At 40.4% G+C, this 22,895-nt stretch overlaps 1 protein-coding gene across 11 annotated transcripts in view; it reads left to right on the top strand.

The window, feature by feature from the left end:
• SLC11A2 (solute carrier family 11 member 2) overlaps positions 1-22,895 on the top strand; it is a 49,516-nt gene that overhangs the window by 9,510 nt on the left and 17,111 nt on the right. For 6 of the 11 annotated variants that reach the window (XR_012493970.1, XR_012493971.1, XR_012493972.1 and 3 more), the window contains 16 exons: positions 2,129-2,182; positions 3,625-3,773; positions 4,326-4,451; positions 4,889-5,008; positions 6,432-6,538; positions 7,084-7,154; positions 7,263-7,330; positions 8,548-8,703; positions 9,365-9,523; positions 10,302-10,388; positions 11,098-11,217; positions 11,369-11,518; positions 12,059-12,132; positions 12,737-12,890; positions 14,532-14,585; positions 20,144-20,308. Coding sequence is in view for 4 of the 11 variants with exons in the window: in XM_019724561.2 (XP_019580120.1) it covers positions 2,129-2,182; positions 3,625-3,773; positions 4,326-4,451; positions 4,889-5,008; positions 6,432-6,538; positions 7,084-7,154; positions 7,263-7,330; positions 8,548-8,703; positions 9,365-9,523; positions 10,302-10,388; positions 11,098-11,217; positions 11,369-11,518; positions 12,059-12,132; positions 12,737-12,890; positions 14,532-14,585; positions 20,144-20,221 (1,727 nt within the window). In the remaining 7 variants the exon portion in view is untranslated. Of the gene's footprint in view, positions 1-1,158; positions 1,183-2,128; positions 2,183-3,624; positions 3,774-4,325; positions 4,452-4,888; positions 5,009-6,431; positions 6,539-7,083; positions 7,155-7,262; positions 7,331-8,547; positions 8,704-9,364; positions 9,524-10,301; positions 10,389-11,097; positions 11,218-11,368; positions 11,519-12,058; positions 12,133-12,736; positions 12,891-14,531; positions 16,935-20,143; positions 21,647-22,895 lie in introns of those variants that run through there. The other 5 variants (XM_019724561.2, XM_074325686.1, XM_074325687.1 and 2 more) reach the window with 3 other exon arrangements.

Genomic DNA, 22,895 nt, shown 5'->3' on the forward strand with positions numbered 1-22,895 from the left:
TATAATATTAATTATGTAACTAATAAAATAATAATATTCTTAATAATATAATAGTAATGTTCTTAGAGCTGATCGAAGTATAAGGAAGGGCTCTTTGCTTCCTAGCAAGTGGCCCAAGACCTTTTCCTGTAAGAGCCATAGTCCGAGATCTGATTTGTGGTTTCTAATTTATTGTGGGTTAGGATAGCCTGATAACCTGGCTTCTTAGAATTATATGTAAAATAAAAGTAAAAAGGCTCTGGGTGGAGCCAAGGGGCTGTGCTGTGATTGGAATCCAAGGGCCACTGCTACTGTGCGTGGTCAGATGTGTGAATCCCACTTAGGTGAGGTGCTATTGTAACTGGCTGATTTAGTTAGTGTTATTGGGATCTGTTGGCTGGTGTTTAGCCATGTGGAGGCTCAAAACCTGATAGGAGAAACATGGCTGGTTGTTCATTATAACAAAATACTTGATATTGATGACTATAGATAAAAAATTGTGTTTTCCAAATTAGCAAGTGGTGGTATGTGTTATACCCCAGAAGATAGATAGATACTTAAAACCCCCTTTAGGTCTGAATTCTATCATTCTATAAGATAGGTACAGAATATGTTGGTAGATAACCTTTCTAAAGAAAGTAGAGGACTGTTCAGACAGGAGCAACAAAGGGACAAGAGTAGGAAAAGACTATTTAAACAGTAAAAGATAGCTAAGGGGAGGCTTCATAACTTTTTCAATAGGATAGATATTATTGGGATTTAAGTGGGGGTGGTAACAATAAATATTACCTCATCTTTTCCCTTCTAAATTTGGGATTGACTGAGAAGTAGATTCCTTAATCAATAGATCAAAATTTTTAAAAATCAGCGTTACTGGTGTGGTTGGCTGGAGAATACACCATAGATCTGTGGTCAGTTAGACTTAATCTAACAGAATGCTGACATCCAAGACACCCCTCACCCCCAGCCCCCGCAGGTGGCTTATTGCAGGACCAAGAGAAGTGCTGGCATCCTGCAAACCGTGACTAGTCGGTCTTCCTGGTGCCTCAGCTCTCCGGGACAGCCCAGGAGGGGAGGTCTATGGTCGTTAATTTCTTCTGATGAAGAGTTGAAGGGTTGGGGAAAGAGACCTGAAACATTACAACTGAAGTCTCTCCTCAGGGAAATAGGAGAAAATGGTGGCGCTCCATTACCAGTATGCTGGTGAGGTGTTTCCCCACTCCCTCCCATTTCCAGAAAATTGAACCTTGCATGAGCTTATTGACCAAGCTCATAGAGTCAGGAGGCTTTGACTAGAAATAAAGGACAGATTGATTCAAGGGTCTTAGGATTTGCAACCCAGAAACACTACTAGGCGATACCCAGAGTGTTCCCAAAGAGAAAGAAAAATCTGAGAGATTTATAGTTAAAAGTATATTCTTGAGAAGAATCAGTCCTGGATTCTTAGCTTCCAGTTGGTCCAAGATGGCCAGTGTTTTAGACAATGGAACATTTTCTTTCTGGGGTGATTCCAGTGGGTAACTAGAGGTTACATGTATGTCCAGGCATTAAATGCACAAACGCTAATACGCATCCAGGTATTGACACAGGACTGGAAAGTTCAAAAGCTTAAGTTCCCAGAGTCAGTTAAAACAAGAATAATTGTTTTCAATTATTCAGCCTACTTTAAGTTAATAATTTAGCAGCTTGACCACAGTGACTCTTTTTATTCCTTCACTCTATTCCTCAAGCTTAAATTGTTAGTTAAGTCAAAGACAGTTAAAGGTCTCTGTCCTTAAAAACTCATAAAACTGGGGAGAAATCAGTCTGGTTTTAAATACTTGGGTTAACCTGCAGGTAGAGGCGGAGAGTGGGTGATTGCCTACCAGCCTGTCTGTGGATGCTTATTAAAAAGCATTTGCCCTGAGATATCTTTTGCTTCGATTTTGTTTTAAAGTCTTGCCAGCAAAAACGTGACTGAACTTACATTTTTTATTAAATATCTCTTAATCATATTCTGAAAACTAATTCTTTTCAAGGTTATCTAATTCAGTAGAAGAACTATTCTTTTTATATAGTACGGGTTTGGTCATACAGAGCACAAAATGCTGCTTCTGAACTTGTTAGTTTATTCTGGCTAATTCCTCTCCTTCCCTTTTCTATTTTCCAGAATCTTGTTCAAAGAACACCATGGTGTTGGGTCCTGAACAGAAGATGCCAGAGGGTAATTTGCAGTTTTCTGTGATTGTCTAATTTTTATTTGGAATTAGGCTTAAGTCAGTAACAGAAATTCACCACATTTTCCTTCTTGTTGTCGATGCCAACAAAAATTGTCCCCGTCTCCTCTCCCCCAGCCAACAGTGTCATCGTGGAGAACTGCTCCATTCAAAAGTCACCATCTGGTGACTTAGGCCGTAAATGAAAATGGATTTATAACTGCAGAGATCTGCCTCATATCTTGTTTCCAGTTCTGAGATGAGCCAAGATTAGCTACAAGTAATGCTTGCAAGGGCAGTGTTATTCCCTGACCTGTCATAAAAAACCTCTAGGGTGCTTTAGCTGCGATGGCATTTCAGATATGTATAGAGCAGTAAAATACTGAATGAGTACCTTAGACTGTGTATTTGATTAGAGCTTTTTGACTACTTTGACTAATCTTTCCTAACTTGAAATTTCCCCTTTAGAATTTCCATTCCCTTTTTATAAAATTTCTCATCAGTTTAGGACCACTTAAGGCAAAGTGTGTCAGCTCCCTGTAGAAAGAAAGCTTTTGTTTTTGTAATTGGAGGCTGTAAGAATTTCTTGGAAACACTGAGATTAGAGCTTTGTGGTTCAAAATAACCATTTCAGGGCTGCAGCAAACTGGGTGTTGTATCTTTTGGGTAGATTAACCCTTTTCTTCTGTCCCTCGTATTGAAGACTAACTGCAGAATGCCAGACTCAGGGAAAAACTGATACAATCCTTCTGAGACGAGCTCTCCTGTCACGAGCTCTTCACCACAAGCCTTAGTCAGAAGGCAAAGGGTTCTGGCTTGGTGGTTGGTTGTCCTGCGGCTTCAGACTTTAGCCTGGACTGGGGCAGGATTTTGCAACTTCCACATTTTTTGAGAAGCCTGACGGAAGTATAATGTCCAGGAATGAATCTTTGAGTCAGTCCTACCAAATACTGGGTGGTGTGGGGTGGGGTGGTTTGTGTCCCACTAGACTTAGTTTCTTTTTTCTAAAAGTTAGAATTTTAGGTTATCAATGGGGCTAGTCTGGGAATGTTATATTTTGAACTCTAGACATCAGTGTTTTTAGAAGAAAATGAAACGGTTCTGATAATTGCCAGGTGGGAATAGAAATATGAAAGTAGGAAAACCATTATGAGATTAGTGTTAAAATTGATCTAGAGCTGAGTTATTGGGGAAGAGGGTGAGAAGGAGCTTTTTAACCCTCTTTTGTGCATTTCTTGAGTTTTCAACCACATGCATGTATTGCCTATTCAAAAATTAATTTATTAAAAACATAAACAAAAGTGAAGTATTAGAAATAAATTGAGATACAGTCAGGTTGGTCTTGTGCAATTAAGGTATTAAAAAAATTTCATTTCAGTCTTACTAAGGATGAATTGTTAGTGTGTTTTGTTTGTTTAAAAAATATTTCTTCTCAAATCTGTTCATTCAGATGATTCTTCTGAAGACCATGGGGACTTTGCCAGTCTTGGTGCCATCAACCCCGCCTACAGTCACACCTCCCTTCCGCAGGCCTCCGGCCACTCAGACGAGCCCTTCACCACCTACTTTGATGAGAAGATCGCCATTCCCGAGGAGGAGGTTAGTGACAGGGTCTCAGAGGAAAGCATTATGTAGGGAAAACGTGTTAGTGAAAAGTCTGCTGGGCAACTCACAATCAGCAGCCTTTAGATCTTTTGGCGAGCAGTCTCTGAAGACTGAATTTGTGTAATCAGGAAAAGAGAAGCTGTTAAGGAAAATGGGCCTTCAGCACAGTTGTCAAGTTGTACTAGTAAGCAGTTTTCAATCAAGAAAGTGGGAATTTTATGTTCCCTTTTTTACAATGGCTTTTTTCCCATTTGTGTAGCGGTTGGGCACAGGTGCTACTGATACTGTTACTCCAGTTTTAGAATGAGAGGCTGATGGAAAAGAGCAGGTTAGGGAAGGGCTCTTATTTGGACAAAGAAGTGGCCACCTTATTGATAAGAAGGGAGTAAGATGGAGGTAAAACTGGGACACACCCACTATCCAACAGCCTAAATCCTTTGTTCTGCTGAAGCTGATACTGTTGCTTTCTATGTGATAAAATAGTAGATAAATTAGATCAGTAGTTTGGAGGTGATAATCAGTTTGATCTCTTTTCCTCTTGTATAGTACTCTTGTTTTAGCTTTCGGAAACTCTGGGCTTTCACGGGACCAGGCTTTCTTATGAGCATTGCCTACCTGGATCCAGGAAACATCGAATCTGATTTGCAGTCTGGAGCAGTGGCTGGGTTTAAGGTAAAGGTCTCATCCTACCCCATCCCGTTTAAATATACACAACACACCCTCAATATCCTTTTCTTCTCTGCCTGTTGGAGATCAGCCTCTTGGCCTACGTGCAGATATGTCATTGACATTGACGCTTAGGTGAAAAGTACTTTCCCATCTGGTTTTTTATTTTATTTTATGTACATAGTTGGTTTTTTATTTTATTTCATCCACACAGTTTCCTTGAACAAAGGAGAAACTGCAGATGTGATAAACTAAGGCTCAGAGGGGTAAAGGAGACCTACCAGGTTATGTACAGAACCTGACACAGAACTCAGGTCATTTGATTCCTGACGTGGGCTCTTTCCTGACTGTAGTGTTTCCCATTCACACTGCCAAACAACCAAACAAAAACAAAAAAATCAGTTGTCTAATGAGTGTTATGGTGGGATTTTGTTCTTCTCTAGCTGCTCTGGGTTCTTCTGTTGGCCACCATCGTGGGGCTGTTGCTCCAGCGCCTTGCAGCTAGACTGGGAGTGGTCACTGGGCTGCATCTTGCTGAAGTATGTCACCGTCAGTATCCCAAGGTGAGCAGTGGTCTGTCCTGTTTGTCACTCAAATCAGAGGAATCCATGTGCCTGGTCATGTGTGCTGGGCCTGCTGCTGTGCACTGGAACAGTGGAGGACTTGGGGTCAGTGGCCTGAGGACTGGGGGTCCCAGGGGAAATTCTCTAGCCCCTTCTTGCTGCTAAGCCATGTTTCTGCGCTCCTTCAAAATTAAAGTTGAGATTCACTTTTCCCCAGAAAGTTTCCGTCGCAAAATTCTGTTTGAATAAACGTTTACCATTCACTGTGCCTTCTGGCATCTAGTAGTGCCCAGCCCGTGGATAGGTACAGGGTGCTCTCTAAGCACTTTCATTCATACATCCGTATTACTCCATCACTTTGCATTATACATAGTTCCTTTTTTGTTTGATTTTGCCATCAATTTGGAAAAAGTTTTTTTTTTTTCCTTTTCCATTTACTACAAACTATACGTGGCAGGATCTTTGGATTTTGCTAATAATTATTTTTCAACTTACCCTGTCCTCTACAGCTTCCTTCTGAACATTTTGGGTCTTTCTTACTGCCAACTAAGACAGGAATGGAGGCTGCCTGGAAGACAGCTTTAACCTAGCTTCATCTTTAGATAAGATATTGCTGAGCTACTTCTGGTTTGTCCTAAATGTTTAATCTCCTTCCTGGCTGTGAGAAAGTATCCTTACCCTTTTTTTTAATGCTTCTCAAAAAAAGCCTTGGTAATTTATTATTTTTTTATTTCTTTTAGCTTCTCTTTATGTATGTTGTTTTTTTGTGTGACAGATTTTTGGGTAGTGGGTAGTTAGAGGTGTTCTTTTTCTGGCCTCAGTGAGCCATCATTAACTAAATTTGTCTTTCACCTGCATTACATGACCAGATTAGTGTCCTATCATAATACACCACCCAATTTCAACCACTTTGCCCTGAGTCCCTTTGCAGATCTGTCCTTTTTCACTTGCTTCTCTATTATTAAGGATGACCTCAGTTTTTTCACGTGTGGTTTGTCTCTTCAGCTATAGTCAGGATAGACATTTTCTTCTGCAGTCATTTTCTTTCCTGGACTTTCCTTTTGACCAAATTAGCATCCTCATTTTCCTCTAAGACTTTTAGGATTGTTTTTAGGCTGGGAATTAAGTGGAAATTAATAAGTACAAATTCCATTCCTCTCTTGAATGGAAGGGAAAGAGAAAAAACTAGGATCAGCTCTGAACTTGGCCCATAGGCTCTGTCACATAGAAGCACCCTGGCTTTTTCGGCTAGAAGCCACCGTTCAATGATGGGTCAAGTGGAAGCAAGTTCTGGTACTTCATTCTAGACGAAGGCTTGTAAAGGACTGTTTATGGGTTAATTCCAACATGTAAATTCCAAACTATGGGGGAAGTTCTTAGAGATGATTAATTAAAACCATCTGTTTCTTTGTTTGGTGTTTAGGTCCCACGAATTATCCTATGGCTGATGGTGGAGCTGGCTATCATTGGCTCAGATATGCAGGAAGTTATTGGCTCAGCCATTGCCATCAATCTCCTGTCTGTAGGAAGGTGAGGGGGTTTTTCCTCTAGAAAGTAATCAGTGTTTTGCTAGATTTCAAAGCAAATGTAAAAACAAAAACCTAACTCATTTTCAGTTTTCAAGATTCAATGCAAGTTGATTATATTTTCTGTGGAACCTTTCTGTAACCACCTTCTTCTCTCCTGGCAGATGTAGGCTCTGTATCTTCCATGTTCTAATGTTGGGTTATACATGTCTCTGTTATACAGTATGTATTTTATTTGTGAATTATTGTATATTACAATTACTTGTATGTCAGTTTATCTCACTAGACAGTGAGCCCAGTGAGGGGTAAGACCCATACTTTTCAGCTTTGTATCCGAAAGGTCTGACATAGACAATAGAAGTTTGAATGACTGTAATCCGGTTGGTGCTTTGATCTTAAACTACCCAAGGCCTGGCTTTCTGCCACTGTCCCCTGTCCCCCAAGTCCTTGCTTCTCTAGATGTTGTATATATGGGGAGCTGTTGGGAAGAAAGTGCTTCTCAGGGTTTCCTTTCTTTCCTTTAATCTCCATTTCTTATCTCTGACCTAGGGTTCCTCTGTGGGCTGGAGTTCTCATCACCATTGCAGACACCTTTGTATTTCTCTTTTTGGACAAATATGGTAAGTAGAGTGAGAATGGAGGGGTCAGTCAAAGAAAGCACCTTTCCATGATGTGTCTGACAGAGAAGTCTGCCTTCTGTGAGCTCACTGCTGCATTTTCCCCTTTAGGCTTGCGGAAGCTAGAGGCATTTTTTGGCTTTCTCATCACTGTTATGGCCCTCACATTTGGATACGAGGCAAGTGTTACAGGCTGTTAATGAGCTTTTAAAAAAAATTTATTTCTTTTATTCATTAAATTTATTGGGGTGACATTGGTTAGTAAAGTTACACAGGTTTCAAATGTACTTTTCTATAATTCATCACCATGTATTTGACTCCCTTTTCCCTCTTCTGCCACCCCCCTCCTACCCTTGGGTATCGTGAGCTTTTAAGACAATTTTTTTGGGCCTTTTATTATGAAAGACAGTATAATGCTGGGATGATTTAATTGTATTGCATGTGTTAAGAAAAAGCCAGTTAAGCCTGGGCCAATTCTGAAGGAAGATTATAGCAAAGACTGATCTCCAAGACGGCCTACAGGGACTCATGTCAAACATGACTAGACTTCCTAGAACTTTCCGGACTAGACTCCCTGGTTCCAAATTGGCCATCCTGACAACAGAACAGCTTTGGAGAGGGTTGGGGGGTTTGTCGGGTGATTCTTGGCTATTAACTTAGAGGGGTTCTGTTTTTGCTCATTCTGGTTTATACCAACTGCAGCTTGAACTTCCTCTGTATTGCAATAGTTAATGAACTATGGGGAATATAGTGGATGTTTCCTGGTTTGTGCCTCAGCCCAGACATTCCTAGAAATCAGTACCTTTATATGCAATAATAGCACCTTTCCAGGTCCAGTTGTTATAAACTGATTTCTGTTTATTGGCCTGGCTAGACTTTTAAAAACATATCTAATCTATGAGTAGATTGTGCAGCTTGCTCTAAGGCTTCCAAGGGAAATGCTGAACCTGGAAAAACTACGTATGAAAAGTGTCTATGAATGAGTCAGCTTATGCTAGTGCCAAACAGTAATTTTTAGATGAACTTAGGTGAACACAAGCATAAGTGTGGGTAGTTAAGAATTGACTCTATATTCTTGGGTCCGTCTCATAGGAGTTATTCTGAAACTAATATCAATAAGGCCCTTAGCAGCCATTTCTTTAGAACTTTCTACACATCTATTTTGTGTATCTGAAACATGATATAAAATATCCAGATACCCCAGTCCTGAGTTCTCCGACCTCTGGCAGCAGGCAAGCCCCTGATGCTGCTTGGTTTTTGATGGTTCCTCTTTATCCTAGGTAGTTGTTGAAGGAGTCATAAGGAAGGGAGTGAAGGATGAGTGTTTCCGAGTACTATATTACTCCCTCGGTCTCAGATTCCAGGAAAGGCTAATCGTTGTTATGTTGGTATGCAGTATGTCACAGTGAAACCCAGCCAGAGCGAGGTGCTCAAGGGCATGTTCCTGCCATCCTGTTCAGGCTGTGGCACCCCACAGATCCAGCAGGCCGTGGGCATCGTGGGAGCTGTCATCATGCCACACAACATGTACCTGCATTCTGCCTTAGTCAAGGTGAGCAAGGCCCTTATCTCAGTGGCCTCTTGGATAGCTCATGGGATCGTTTCTTGTAGTTGCAAGGGGCACATACTTAGTTTATAACTGTTAGAGCCCTGAAGGAGCAAGGTACCTTTGCATGGTTGGACGTTTATAAACTCCACACACTTGGACTCTGTTTTATTACCAGAGATAACTGACCCCACAGAGAAACTGGGACTAAAGTTCTTCATAAAAGGTCTGAAAGTGCGTCAAGTCTTTTGTGTTTTAATCTCAAGACCCTGGGGGGCCTTGAGGAGATCGGGAGCGAAGAGCCCAACCAACCTTTTACCAGTCAGTCTGACGATAGTTTGCTGGGCGATTTCAGAGACCTTTGTAATTAAGGCTATATGCCCCTTTGGACTGAAGTCAGGTTGTTTTTGTAGGCCAGCAGTTTTTCCAGCCACAATAACTGAGAACTCAGTAGTCGCTTAGTCACTATTTCCTATTTGGGGACTGTGCAATGTCGTCAAAGAGTCATGAAGTCCTTACTCACTTAATGAATGAGGATGAAAGCGAGTTCCCTCACATTTCATCCGATTGCCCTCTAAATCTTCCAACTGTCTCCAGACCTCTGAAATATTACGAGGAAACTTGTTCCAAATAGTCAAAAAAATGACTGCTGCTTTTGTCTCCCCAGTCCAGGCAGGTAAACCGAGCCAAGAAGCAGGAAATTCGAGAAGCAAATAAGTACTTTTTCATTGAATCCTGCATTGCTCTCTTTGTTTCCTTCATCATCAATGTCTTTGTCGTCTCTGTCTTTGCCGAAGCATTTTTTGGGAAAACCAACCAGCAGGTGGTAAGTAAGCCAGCGTCATGAGTGGTGGTGAATGTGAGGGTAAAGTGAAGGCTGGATGTGACAGTGACCTGGAGCTCAGGGGAAATAGATCTCTAGCCGTAGTGCTGCCCCCTAAATCACTGCACTAGTCAGGGTGCAGTCTGGCGGCTGACCAAGCCTAGACCCTTTTTTCCCAGCTTGTGGCTGACAAGGGAGGTTGCCTTAGACTAAAGATGACCTCATGCTCTTTTGTTAGTAGCTTTACACTTTGGGGCCCTTTTGTTTTCTGTTTATCACCTGCCAGCCTGTTTGCCAGTTCAGCCGTTTGGTGATAAGGACAGATTGGGAGGAGTCAACAAACAGAACAGAAACTATTGCTAGGAGAGACTGTTAGGTCATTTTGAATTCTCTGTCTTCTCAATTCCTGATTGCCTGTCTAGTTCTGGTCACCATCCATAGGATCTCAAATTCCTGGCTCTGCTTTGACTGAGGACTCTATTCTGGGTGTCCTCATTTTTGAAGCCTTCTTAAGGGCCATCTCTTCCTGTCATTATTCAAAATGATCCAACAGTGTACAGTCTAACTCAGTAAATATTTTCGATGTCCTGGGGGTGTAAAAAGACTATGAAGGAAGAGTACGAGTGATCAGCTGCCCGTCTCTGCTCCTATCACAACCTGTATCCAGTGTCTTACCTCCAGGCTAAGTCTCAGATGACTTGTGTGTGATCTGTAGGGAGCTCTTCTTATCTGGTCCTTGCCTTGGAAATAAAAGTTGCTCCTAAACTGCTTTGTGTTCCAGATTGAAGTCTGTAGAAATAGCAGCAGTCCCCATACTGGCCTTTTTCCTGATGACAACTCAACACTGGCTGTGGACATCTACAAAGGGGTAAACCTATTCAGATTTGTGTTCTTTGTCCCTGATTCAATGTTCTTGACATAGTATCTGCTCTTTTGTGTGGGTTCACTTCAGAGCTAAGCATATCTTCTTTAGAGAGTCACTTATTTCAGAAGTCCAGAGGCTAGACAGCATTTCAGACTACGTAGGAAGGAACAGAGGATCAGCTTTAAAAAAAAGAATGGTATCAGCAGTTCCCAAACGTTTGTTGAAAGTATATTGTTCTCTAGGATGTTAATTGAGGTGATTAAAGAGTGTCCCTAGTAAAAGTGTTCTTTACTGGGGCCTCCGTTCCTTTTATGCTGGTTACATTGTAAACCTCCAAGAGCAAAATAGGTATGTATGTAGTATTCCCCAAATTTATTTAACCTTTCTTTTCTCTCCTATTATCTTCCAGAATAGTGTGTTAAGCAGTATAATTTGGGAAACACAGTGTAGACTTTTTTTTTTTTTTTAATATACTTAAGTTATAGATTGAGGGTGAAGGCTTTAGGAGCTTAGAGAAGAGAAAGGACTAGGCTGAGGAATAAAAGACCGTGCAGCAAAATTCAGGTTAAAAGCTTTTAGAATGAGGTGAGGGCCTGACTCCAGCTTCTGGGACATGGCCCGCGTAGCCTGGGTGCATAGCAGAGAAGACAGAGAGAAATGCTGTCTGAGCAGTTCCCCAACACAGCGTATCTTTCTCCCTTGCCTCTCCCAGGGTGTTGTTCTCGGATGTTACTTCGGGCCTGCCACACTCTACATCTGGGCAGTGGGGATCCTGGCTGCAGGACAGAGCTCCACCATGACAGGAACCTATTCCGGCCAGTTCGTCATGGAGGTATGTGCTGTTTGGAGTGGTACAGACAAGAGAAGGAAGTCGCCCTTTTGTTACTTCTTAATCCCATGCTTCTAAGGTTTTCCTGAACCTCTCCAAACCCTTCTCTGTTTCCTGTTCCAGACATTCATCCTCCTTCCATGTTTTCTTCCAGGGATTTCTGAACCTGAGGTGGTCACGCTTTGCCCGAGTGATTCTGACCCGCTCTATCGCCATCATCCCTACCCTGCTTGTTGCCGTCTTCCAAGATGTGGAGCATCTAACAGGGATGAATGACTTCCTCAATGTTCTGCAGAGCTTACAGGTGAGGAGGGAGCTGGGAAAGATCGCATTTGGTCAGGTAGTCTTATGTATTACCCTTAGGGACTAAGCCTAGTGCCGGGTGCTGGGGAAATTTAGAGGAAGAAAGGGGTGTGGTCTTGGTCTGCAGTAAATGTATATGAAATCCCTGGCATCTAAAAGGCTTTCAGAAGTGACTTGTTTTAAAAGCCTATTGAATGGGAATTATAAACTATAATTACATGTAGAACACAAAATTTTCGTTCATTAATCCAAGCAAATACTGAATAACATATAGGACACTGCTCTAGGTCCTATGGACATTAAGCAGACAAGAAGGCAGGTATAAATATTTGTAGACACTTAATGATCACAATTGATGCTGGGTTAATGACAGCTCTGCAGATGTCAACATAACGCCTGAGCATTCGGGATGATAGGAATAATTTTTCACGGAGTAGATGAGGTCGGGTCTGTTTCCCTTTCACTGGCAGTGCTGCTCTCGGGTGATACAAGGATACCCCACCCCCATTGCCCCATCTGATCTTAGTTCTTTCTTTTCCAGCTGCCCTTTGCGCTCATACCCATCCTCACATTTACCAGCTTGCGGCCAGTAATGAGTGATTTTGCCAATGGAATGTGAGTTATTCCTCTCAGTTCCCCAAAGATTTGTGTGTGTGTATGTGTGCGCATGGGGGGAGGGTACCTTCATCAAACAGGCCAGTCAGAAAGTGAGTCATAGGGGTTTGAGAGGTGGTTGCTAGAGCTGCCCCCTCAATCTATGGCTTAGAAAATGGAGGCTGAATGTATTCAAGGAGGGCAAGCACATTTTTCTTTTGTGGGGGAGAAACTTCAGCTTTTAGGGCTTTAACTCTTCGCCTTCAGCCACTGAAGTTTAAAGCACTTTAATTCCGTGTTAAATGATCTGAATGATAAAGGCACACACAACCGTGTTTCCCCGAAAATAAGACCTAACCGGAAAATAAGCCCTAGCATGATTTTTCAGGATGACATCCCCTGAACATAAGCCCTAATGGGTGTTTTGGAACAAAAATTAATATAAGACTCAGTGTTATTTTCGGGGAAACATGGTAGTACATTTCATGTACATCTTTAAAGAAGGTGGGGATTTTTGAAATGACTTGGTGCAGCTCTAAGGATGCCGACCCCATAAGACGCAGTGTCCTTTCCTGTTTGTGGGCAGGTGGGCTGTTCTCCAGTGATTGTGCTGATTCTTTTACAGAGGCTGGAAGATCGCAGGCGGGATCTTGGTCCTTATCATCTGCTCCATCAACATGTACTTTGTCGTGGTTTATGTCCAGGAACTAGGGCACATGATATTGTACGTGGTGGCTGCTGTGGTCAGTGTGGCTTATCTGAGCTTTGTGTTCTACTTGGTAAGTCCTGTCGGGAGGGGGCAGGGGCCTCGGGATCAGGGATGGCAGAGGTGGGGCTGCCTAACATGCAGAAATGAAAGTGACCACAAGAGCACACAGCATGCTCTCCAGGTTACTGAGGTAATTTACATGAAATTGTAAAATCATCTATGGTTAAAATGTATATACTTTTCTTTTTTTTTTGGTTAAACAATATTTTTAACCATAACATGTGGTTCCTAAGGGCTATCATTTTTCTGTTTCTGTCAGTTATGTCTAGTTTCCATTCTTAATTCCTTACAAGAGAGTGTAGGAACTGAAAGGAGCATCAGGATGGAAAGTAGAGAGTGGTACAGGATGGGGCTGGAGCAGGGGACTGTGCCGTGTGATTTCGGAGCTTTGGGCTGGGACATGTGGGTTCACAGTGCTGCTCAGCTCTGCCACTTCATAGCTGTCTAATAAGGAAATAAGTAAAAAGTGATGTTCTTGTACTGCATTATGCTAGAGTTGTTAAAAAATTATAGTCACAAAACCATTAACTACAAAAAAAGGAATGTAGAATTATGTATACCCAGGTAATCAAAAATTTGTTAAAAGTCTAGAATAAATTATGTAAAAATGGTAATAGTAGTTATCTTAGCATGGTGGGATTATGGATATATTCTTTTCTCTATTTTCCAGATCTTCTGTAACATTACTTATATTAATAAAAAAATGGCTATAGTGACAATAACAAATCTACCTCCCTGTTCTATGCAGGTTTCTCTGAAAAACACAAGGGTTAATTTAAGGATTAGGGACAGAATTTATACCATGTCGCTACTAAGAATGGTTAAGGATGGAGGCTGGAAACCCACTGCTGATCTTTATAATACTTACCTGGTCCCCATACCAGTGTGTGCCACCATTTAGCTACTTGACTGAGAAAATCACATTAGTGAATATTGAAAAACTGTGTCCTGGATTGAAACATCCCTTTTCTTTTCCTCGGCAGTAAACCTTGGGCATACTAAGATTGTTGCTGGCCCTATTATCTAGGGACTTACTCCAAGGAAACCCAAGTAACTGAATATGTCCTTGACAGGAATTGTTTTAAAAATTCACTGTACAAGTTAAGGGAATTTTTCCTTCATGTAAATTGGTTATGAAGCTGCCAAGTTGTCCTCAGTCAGCCTGAGACGATTGAGATTGCTGAAGACCCATTTGTAAGGCCGAGGGCTGATGCTAGAGTGGGTTACTGCTGTTTAGCTCCAAAACATGTACTTCTAGAGCAGCTCAGGAGACTGTTCAGTTGTATCAGTCTGTCAGTCATTCCACTCATCATGAGGAATGGGGGAGGACTGAAGAAAAGTGGTCTTCAGATAACTCCCAGTCCGGTAAGAGAAAGAAGCTACAAACACGAAGCGGTAGGAGCAGAGGGAACTTAGTATTGAAGCTGGTATGGAAAAAGTTCACCGAGGAAGGCAGATTCCAGGATGTTTTGAAGGGGTTGTGGGCTGGGAGAATGACTTGTGCAACCTTGTGATCGTGACAGAAGATAGGCAAAGCTGGACGTTCAAGGAAGAGAGGTTTGCATCTGAGCAGTGTGGTGTGAGCAGTCACGCTGAGCAAGAGGGCTCTTCAGAGAGGTTGCTGAAGGATGACTACATTTTTGTCTTTCAGATCTGGCAATGTTTGATTGCATTGGGCATGTCCTTCCTGGACTGTGGGCGCACGGTAAGAATCTCTAAAGTCCTGACCGAAGAAACCACCAGTGACTATGCTAAGTAAACATTGGATCAGTCTGTGTGGTCCAGGTAGCCATCAGAGCCAGTGTGTTTCTATGGTTTACTGTGTGAACATAGCCCAAAGTATGTGCCGTTGCACAGACTGCATGTAGAACTCAGCTGTTGGGTGGGGAATACTTTGTTTTATATCTGTTTGAAAGACGGAATTTTTTTTTTCTTCCTGACCTCCTAACCTGGGAACTGGATTAGGTAGGATCTTTGAAAAGCTGACAGTTTGCTGCTATTATTCCAACAAACACTACACTCTTCAGGAGCTGCCCAAGGGCCAGCTTGTTTTAGCCATTAGAGAGAGAAATCTCTGTGCATCGTTCTTCACCAGGCTAGATGTTAAAAAAAAAAAAAAAAAAAAAGTTGGAAAATGCAATAAAATTTTCATAATAAAAGGACAGAATGGGTATGCAAATTTGTTTATTAAAAGAGCATGGATTTTCAAAGGCTGAAATACTTACACATACCCTTTCAATTATTTTAATTATTTAAAAAAATCTCAACCAGATTAAATATAAAATTATGAGACATCTACCTCTATCAGGTTTTTAAAGTTATTTTGACTTTAAATTTCTTAGTGAAAGTTAAGAGGGGTGAGAAAGCATAAAGAAGGTGATAAATGGATAAGGACAAAGAGCATAAATCAACCTGTGGGTGGTGATTACTAATCACCTCGAAAATCACTTAGAAGATTTTCCTCAGAGATTGAAAGTTTACCAGGATTTTCTTGGGAGTCCTGATTTTTGTTACTTTCATGTTAATACACAGAGCTTTCCTCATATTTGCTGTCAAGCACATAGAGCTGTAAAATCTTCACCTTCCTCCTCCAGGAGGGTGGTGATAGAAAAGCTGGTAGCATTTATAAACTGATGTTTTCATGGGACTTTGGGTGAAGGGAAAAGACTTGAAAGAGAAGAAGAGCCATCTGTTATATTCCTAAAAGCCACCTCCTACCAGAAGCATCATGTTTTTCTGAAGTATGCCCAAGACGACTTGCAAAGCAGTCTCAGGAGCTGTGGACCTAACCGATACAAAGCTCTCTCAGCAAGCCAGTAGGTTCCACTATGCTTGCAAAGTTGTCTCTCAGCAAGGTTGCACTGGGCTGCCTCTCTCCAGCCATTCCCTCAGAGGGAAAAACTTGGAGACCAGATGGTGGAGCTCTGGAGTCAGAGGAAATGGGTCCCTTCAGCGTGAAGCTGCTGCTCTTCAGCCACTGGCGACATTTTTACACGTGGAACCTGAGACTATGTGGTTATCTCAAATCAAATCACGTTTATCTGGTGGAGATAAATAATCAAGTCTTTTATAGCTGTTGACTTGGTGAGAACAGTAATGGCAATGGCACTGAAGGACTTCTCATTTTGGGGGCTTTCCTTCTGAGTCCTGGTGGATTGGTGTTCTCTGTTCGTCTGAGCACCTAAAGGCATTACGGCTGATATTTTGCACGCAGTTAAAAGTGCAGACTGGATAGACTGTCTTCTGTAAAGCATTAGGGGTAAACTACTGTTTCACTGACCATACCTTTATCTTAGCCCCTCAAGTAATAGAGCACAGGATCATGAAAGACAAATGTCCCTAACTGGTCTTCCTCATATGCGCCCCTTTCCCCTACCATCATTCCCCGCGAAGATATGGGGACTGACATCTAAAGCTGCAGTAGGTCTGGCTACAGTAGGTAAAGGCCAGGTTGACCAAAAAATTCTTTGTAAAGACAATATAGTAACATTTACCTTTGCCCAGAGTCTGAGTGGACCCAGTCAAATCTCAGAATCACAGATATTTAGAAGCCCAAGTGAAAACTGCTAGTCTCCTTTTAGAAGTTATATTTATGACTTGCAGTGATGGAAAATTTCTTCCCAATTAAAGGCATTTTCTAACACTATGTGTGTAGTTTTTCACAGTGCTAAAAACTCCCATACTGTTTTCCATTTGGTCCTCTCAGATAGTGGACTTCAGTCTGTACTCTGGGTGCAGTCAACAATGTTTAGAACGTTTAAGTTTTCCAGTGCCAGGTTTTCTAATGCAGTGTGTTTTGGCAGTATCCTTGTGTGGAATGTCTAAGGATATACAATTGTACTTGCTGTAAATTGGTGCTTGTTCTCCATAAATATGACATGAAATAATTGTGCTGCTACAGCATATGAGGAATTAACAGGGATGGGGAAGAGCTGCAGTTTGGCTCCTGTGAGGTCCTCCTAGTGGTTTTAGGAGTGGTTACAACTGAGCTTTTGGTGACCATTTAACAATATGTAAACTTGGTTTGTAATTAAAAACATTTTTCTTTTTCCAATTTGGTTTCCTGGGTATTTTTTTTACCTTGAAAATACTTTATTAATGGGAGTCTCAACATCTTTGAAATACCGAAACACAACTACCACCTGGAATGACATATTAAGCCCACACTGTTAGTATCCCCGATAGCAAGATAAATAGGTTTAGTTCTTAGAAGACTTGATGAATTGTAGACTCCAAACATTAATTTCTATTTACCCACTTAGTCATATAGTTTTGTTATTGCTCAAAGTCACATCATTGCCATATTTAAACTTGATAAAAATTGTAATTCTGCCTTTCTCTGCTCTAAACTGAACATTTTTCTACCAGTAGTCTTGTTTCACCATTGAAATAGGCTTTTAGGAGGTGTGATCACAAAATATGATGAATGTTTAGATTAAAAAAGTATTACCGTCAAAGACACATTGCCATTAATACCCCTCAAAATACTACCCCTCGCTTCGAGTACATTTATCCCATCGTTCTTGCCACTTTCTGAAGCAGTTCTGGAAGTCCTGTTTCGTGAGTGTCGTACTTCGTCCTCCATCATGACAACACTCCGTGTCACACATCACTTCTGGTACGGCAATTTCTGTCAAATAAAAACATTATGGTGTGTCCTCGTCCACCTTATTCACCAGATCTGTCATCATGCGACTTCTGACTTGTTCCCAAAGTCAAAATGACCATGAAAGGTAAATGTTTTGAATTGATTCAGGACATCGAGGCAGCCATGACAGCTCAACTAAAGACACCCACGAAAGAGGACTTCCAGAATTTCTTCAGAAAGTAGCAAGAACAATGGGATACATGTGTTTGAAGTGAGGGGGAGTTTTTTGAGGGAGATTAATGGCAGTGTGTCTTTTACTATAATAATTTTTTTAAATTTAAACATTCACCGTATTGTTTGATTACACCTCGTATATTCTGTATATACTTCCAATAAAAAATAGGAGTATTTGAAAAGAGAAACCAAAATTGTTTAGCTTGAAAATGAATGAGCATTTTGGCAGACCTGATATAAATGAAAGTATTGGCACCATTTAATAAAAATAAAATTCAGTCACAGTGAACTAGCCCTGTCACTAGACACATGACAGGAAAATCGAAGTCAGCACTTAATTTGTCACTAGAACTTCATTGCAAGCTTTCCTGTCTTACAGAAGCTGAATACTCAGGTAACACCATGGAAATAACCTGGCAATTTTGTCCTCCATGTTGTCCTTCCTCATACAGCTCTCCCTTTTTAATTTGGGCTTAGTTTTAAAACTAAAATAGAATGCATAACAATGTGAAGGCCCCGATTTGAAACATTCCCTTTAGCTCTGCCCTCTGGTACACTTTCTGCTCCCATCATTAGGACCAACGAATCGAAATGTGTCAGCTTCTCTTGACACCTTAGCTTTAAAACGGCTAACACTACTATGTGTAGTTCTGATCTGAGCACTCATGATCTCACTTAATTCTTATAACAAGATCAACCTTTATAGTTAAGACAACTGACAGGCCAAAAAAATAAATAGCTTCGCTGAATTTCACATTGTTAGCAGTTGGCATTTGAACTCGAATAGCTTAACTCCAGGGCCCACATTATTGTTACCAAGCCGTCCTATATAATCTATAGTACACCCTTCGTGCAAATTTAAGACCAAGCTTTGGTGTTTAGCAGCACCAGACACAACAACACATCAAAGCATTTGCTTGATACTCTGATTAGTGTTAGACTATGTTTTAGCTCGGAAGTTGCCAACTGGTTGACTAGTTTTGTGTGGCCTGTGCCAAATTAAAAACAAACTGAATGCTTTCTGGCAGGCGTAGAAAATGGGTAGGGCCCTCTGATCCTATCCCGGCAATAATTTGGAACTAATAGTTAAGTTTACTCATTTGCATTACCTCTAGCCTATTCCTGTACCATTTAGCCTCATTTCTCAAAGTCTCAGTAATATGACAAACTTCTCCAATGAAGGAGTTCTGTAGGTGACATACTCTGGGGATCTGGGACTAATTATGCAACGCTTGTTATGACATAATGAGGAAGTCCACCACCTTAGCTCACTAGAGAAAAGTCTATACTGAGTTGTCAGTGTATCTGACAGTTGCCCTTGATAACTAAACCTGAGATGTAAAACCCTAAAGTGGATAAGGAAGCTGAAGTCTTTGAAGAGCTGTTTTTCTGCACTAAGGCCAGTGTGACTCAGTCATTTCCTAGCCCATTAGTTGAGAATAGTCTTATCTTGGGCTCCATTTGAACTCATCTTTACAGTCATAAGCCTGAAAGGTATTGAGGGCAATTTGTAATACATTTATTGAACACTAACATGAGATAGTATATTACTGTACTTGGAATTTGCAAACATAGCATTTATACCCATTTACAAATAAGTAGGATAAGGCTCAAAAGGACACATGACTTGCTCAAGGTCACAGGAAATGGCAGAGATGGAGCTTGAACCCAACTCTGGTGCCTTTTCCACTATACAATAATAGAAATATTTTTCTCCTGTGGATTTATAGCTCTGCATTCGCTCACAGGCTGTTGTGCCAATGAGCAGTAATATTTCTAAAGCCCTAAGTAATAACAGTTGGGCTAAAATGAGACTCAGTGATTGTTCCACAGAGTATGCAGAGGAGAGAAAAAGTTAAATACAGCTTCACAGGTCCCAACACAAACCATCTGGATTCAGATCTCCAGCAGTAAGGTTTGCAATGTGTTTTCAAAGCAGCTGAAGTGATTCTGATTTAGTCGGACAAACATTGGGGACCCGTAGGTCAGCTCCCTCTGAGGACATGCCAGTTTTTTTTGTTTGTTTCTTTTTAATGAAAAACGGCTCAGGTGCCAAAGAGTAACAGGCTCAGGATTTACACCATCTGGAATGTGATTTCTATCATACCACAGTTCTAAAATACAAAAGCGCTCAGTGACTCAGTGCATCTGCCCGTAATATCCTGATGAGACGCATCTTCCCTGAGGCAAAGTGTCAAAGTGCGGATTGGGCTGAAGGCATCTGGCCCTGTCTAAATCCTTAACTATTCCAGCTCCTAGCTATTATTTTATATACCATGAACCATGTATCTGTAAGCCATTTCTTTGCCGACATCAAAATCAATGTAGCAGTACTGAAAGAAGGCCTATATTAATATGCTATTCATAGGTACTTAAATGCCAATTTCAATATTTAAATACTTGCAAATCAATCTAACCCTTTTCCATCTTTTTGTCCTTAGTACCATCTGGGATTGACAGCTCAGCCTGAACTCTACCTTCTGAACTCCATGGATGCTGATTCACTTGTGTCTAGATGACTGACAGCCTGACGGACTGTATAAGAACCACTTTGTCTTAGTCCTTTTGTGCCAGTGTCCTGTTCACGTAGCTCTGTTAGTTCAGAGGTGAGTTTTGTTCAAATGTTTTGAACAAAAGGCAAAGATTTCCTCATGGGAAGGGTGTTAAAAGCTGACAGCTTTAAGTGTAGGTCAAAGACCCACCCAACTTACAATAGTCCTACAACAGCCAGAGTTAATTGATTGGCCTAAGATGGCCACACACCCCTATGGGCTTGTGTCTTAACTTCTGGAATTTTAAAAATATATACTCTGTTTCCCTGAAAATAAGGCCTAGTTGAACAATCAGCTATAATACATCTTTTGGAGCAAAAATTAATATGACCCGGTTTTATATCATATAAGTGCACCCTTCATGCAAAATAAGGGTAAAATAAGTAAAATAAGACCGGGTCTTACATTAATTTTTGCTCCAAAAGATGCATTAGAGGTGATTGTCTAGATAGGTCTTATTTTCAGGGAAACATGGTGTGTGTATATATTTATGTAAACCTGAACATATCAGTTTGGGTAGAGTTTTAAGGTTATAAAAATTGATCTTTTGTATTTTTTTAAAACATTGTTCAGATAAATCAGATATTTGTTTTGTCTGGACCACAAGTGAGAAAAGAAAGGGAGTAATGCTCTTTCAGAATGAACTGGTCAAATTGACTTGCCTTTTAAAGTGGTGCTTGACTATGGCCAATTAAATTTCACTTCGATTTGAATCAATTAGACCCTTAGTAACTACTGATACTAGCACATCATTTCTAAAGAAAACATTTCTTATATTTGGCAGTCATATTTAATCCTGGATATCAGTGTGCTTTATAATTATTACTGTCTTGTTGCTTTTCCTGAAATTTTTTCAGAGATAACGACGGTATGTTCCAAAGAGCTTAATACCTAGTGACAAGATCCAGAAATCATACTTTAACCAATGATTAGTTTTCCATGATGCCTTGTAACTCAGCCCATTCTAGCATTCAAGTTTTAGGTATAAAAAGGAGAAACTTCTAACACTGAACTTTGTAAGTTCTAACAGAACATAATGGAGGTATTAGTTTTTTTTCCTAATATTTGTATAGTCATACCATGTCTTTTCTTCCCACTTTCCCTGCTAATAGTCCAGTACCATTTCTAGGTCCAAAGCTTATTTCCAGGAGTAGCTTATATTTCTAATGTTGAATCTCCTAGGGAATGCTAAGGAGATTAAAAATAATGTTTTAAGGTATTTATACCAAGTAGTAGTATGAGATTAAACTAGACTGTGACTTGGAAGATTACATGACACAAACTGCCTGCCTATTTGTGGGTTACAGATTTTTTTTTTAACCCCCTCTTTCAAACCAGGATTGTTTTTCCTTAAAATTTTTATAATAAAAATTTAATATTTAAAATAGAAAATTTTTGCATAATTATCTGATTGAAAAGTCAGAAAATTTTCCACACTGGCTTCACATTCCTGCATGGAAATGCAGTTGGCTGGAACTGAATGGCAGCTATCCACTTTTAATAGGATATGCTCTAGGGGGGCATATACTCCTTCACTCATTTCATTCCAGCCCCAAAAGCATCGAGTTTGTAAATCCTGCAGCCTTTTGTGACTTTGAGCATATTTTCCTCTTTTCACATGAAAGTTAGATATCTGACCTCTCTGCCTTATTTTAAAACTTAGTACCTTTCAATAAGACTTAAAAAAAAAGAATCCGTACATTTCCTATCTTCACTTATAATAACTTGGCCGTCTAAGAGGCAGGGATTTTTCTAAGACTGTACTTTAAAATTCCCTCATTACTACGTCAGGGGCCCTCGAAACCAGCGGCCTTGTAACCTAGGTTAGAGTCCTTCTGACTTTAAAAATGAAACTAAATTAACATCAACTAGCAGCTTTCACTTGAAAAAGACTTTGAAAATGAGTTTCAGTGTTTCGGTTTCTTTATACACAGATAGCAACTGTAGATGAATCAGTTTGTTGGATTTTCCTTCCTCCCTGGGCAATTTCATTCATTCCCAGAGAATGTTTGGGAAAAGAAAAAAAGCAAAAACAAAAAAATTGTTTTGCCACTCATAAAAAGATGAAGTGGTTGGTTAAAAAGAGATTATATATTTAGGGGATTTCTGTAGCTCTTCTCCACTTTTAACTGTATGTTATTAGGAACAGACGAGAGTTTACAAAAATTTTTAAGTAAACCCCTCAGGTCATACAACTTCTATAATCAGAAAATTCGATAACAAAGCAAACTAATTTATACTAAAATCAGTAGAAGAGTTCGATGTCTAAAGAGTAAGTCTTGGCTAAACTTTTTTGGTAAGTTAAGAACATTTGCTCATTCTCTAATTTATAATTTAAAGATCTGGATTTTTATATCATGTGCCTATCTAGATATTAATATATTCAATTTTAAGAGTAACCTAGATGCTTACACTCAGTTCCTGGAGTTTAACACTGTGGGGTCAATTTGTAAAAGGATGCTGTGACATTGTATACCCAGAATGTCAGAAAAATACAATTAAATAATTGTTACTGAGCAGCTGCTGCGACGTAACTGTGTATCACCTAATATAAAAGGCAGTCAGAGCACATCCAGGCACAAGAAATAGTTTAACTAGCAAGTGAAGCATTAGGGGTTGCAGTAGCCAATGCCTTCTTAAT

The sequence above is a fragment of the Rhinolophus sinicus genome, linkage group LG02 (assembly GCF_036562045.2).
Source record: "Rhinolophus sinicus isolate RSC01 linkage group LG02, ASM3656204v1, whole genome shotgun sequence".
Taxonomy (NCBI): domain Eukaryota; kingdom Metazoa; phylum Chordata; class Mammalia; order Chiroptera; family Rhinolophidae; genus Rhinolophus; species Rhinolophus sinicus.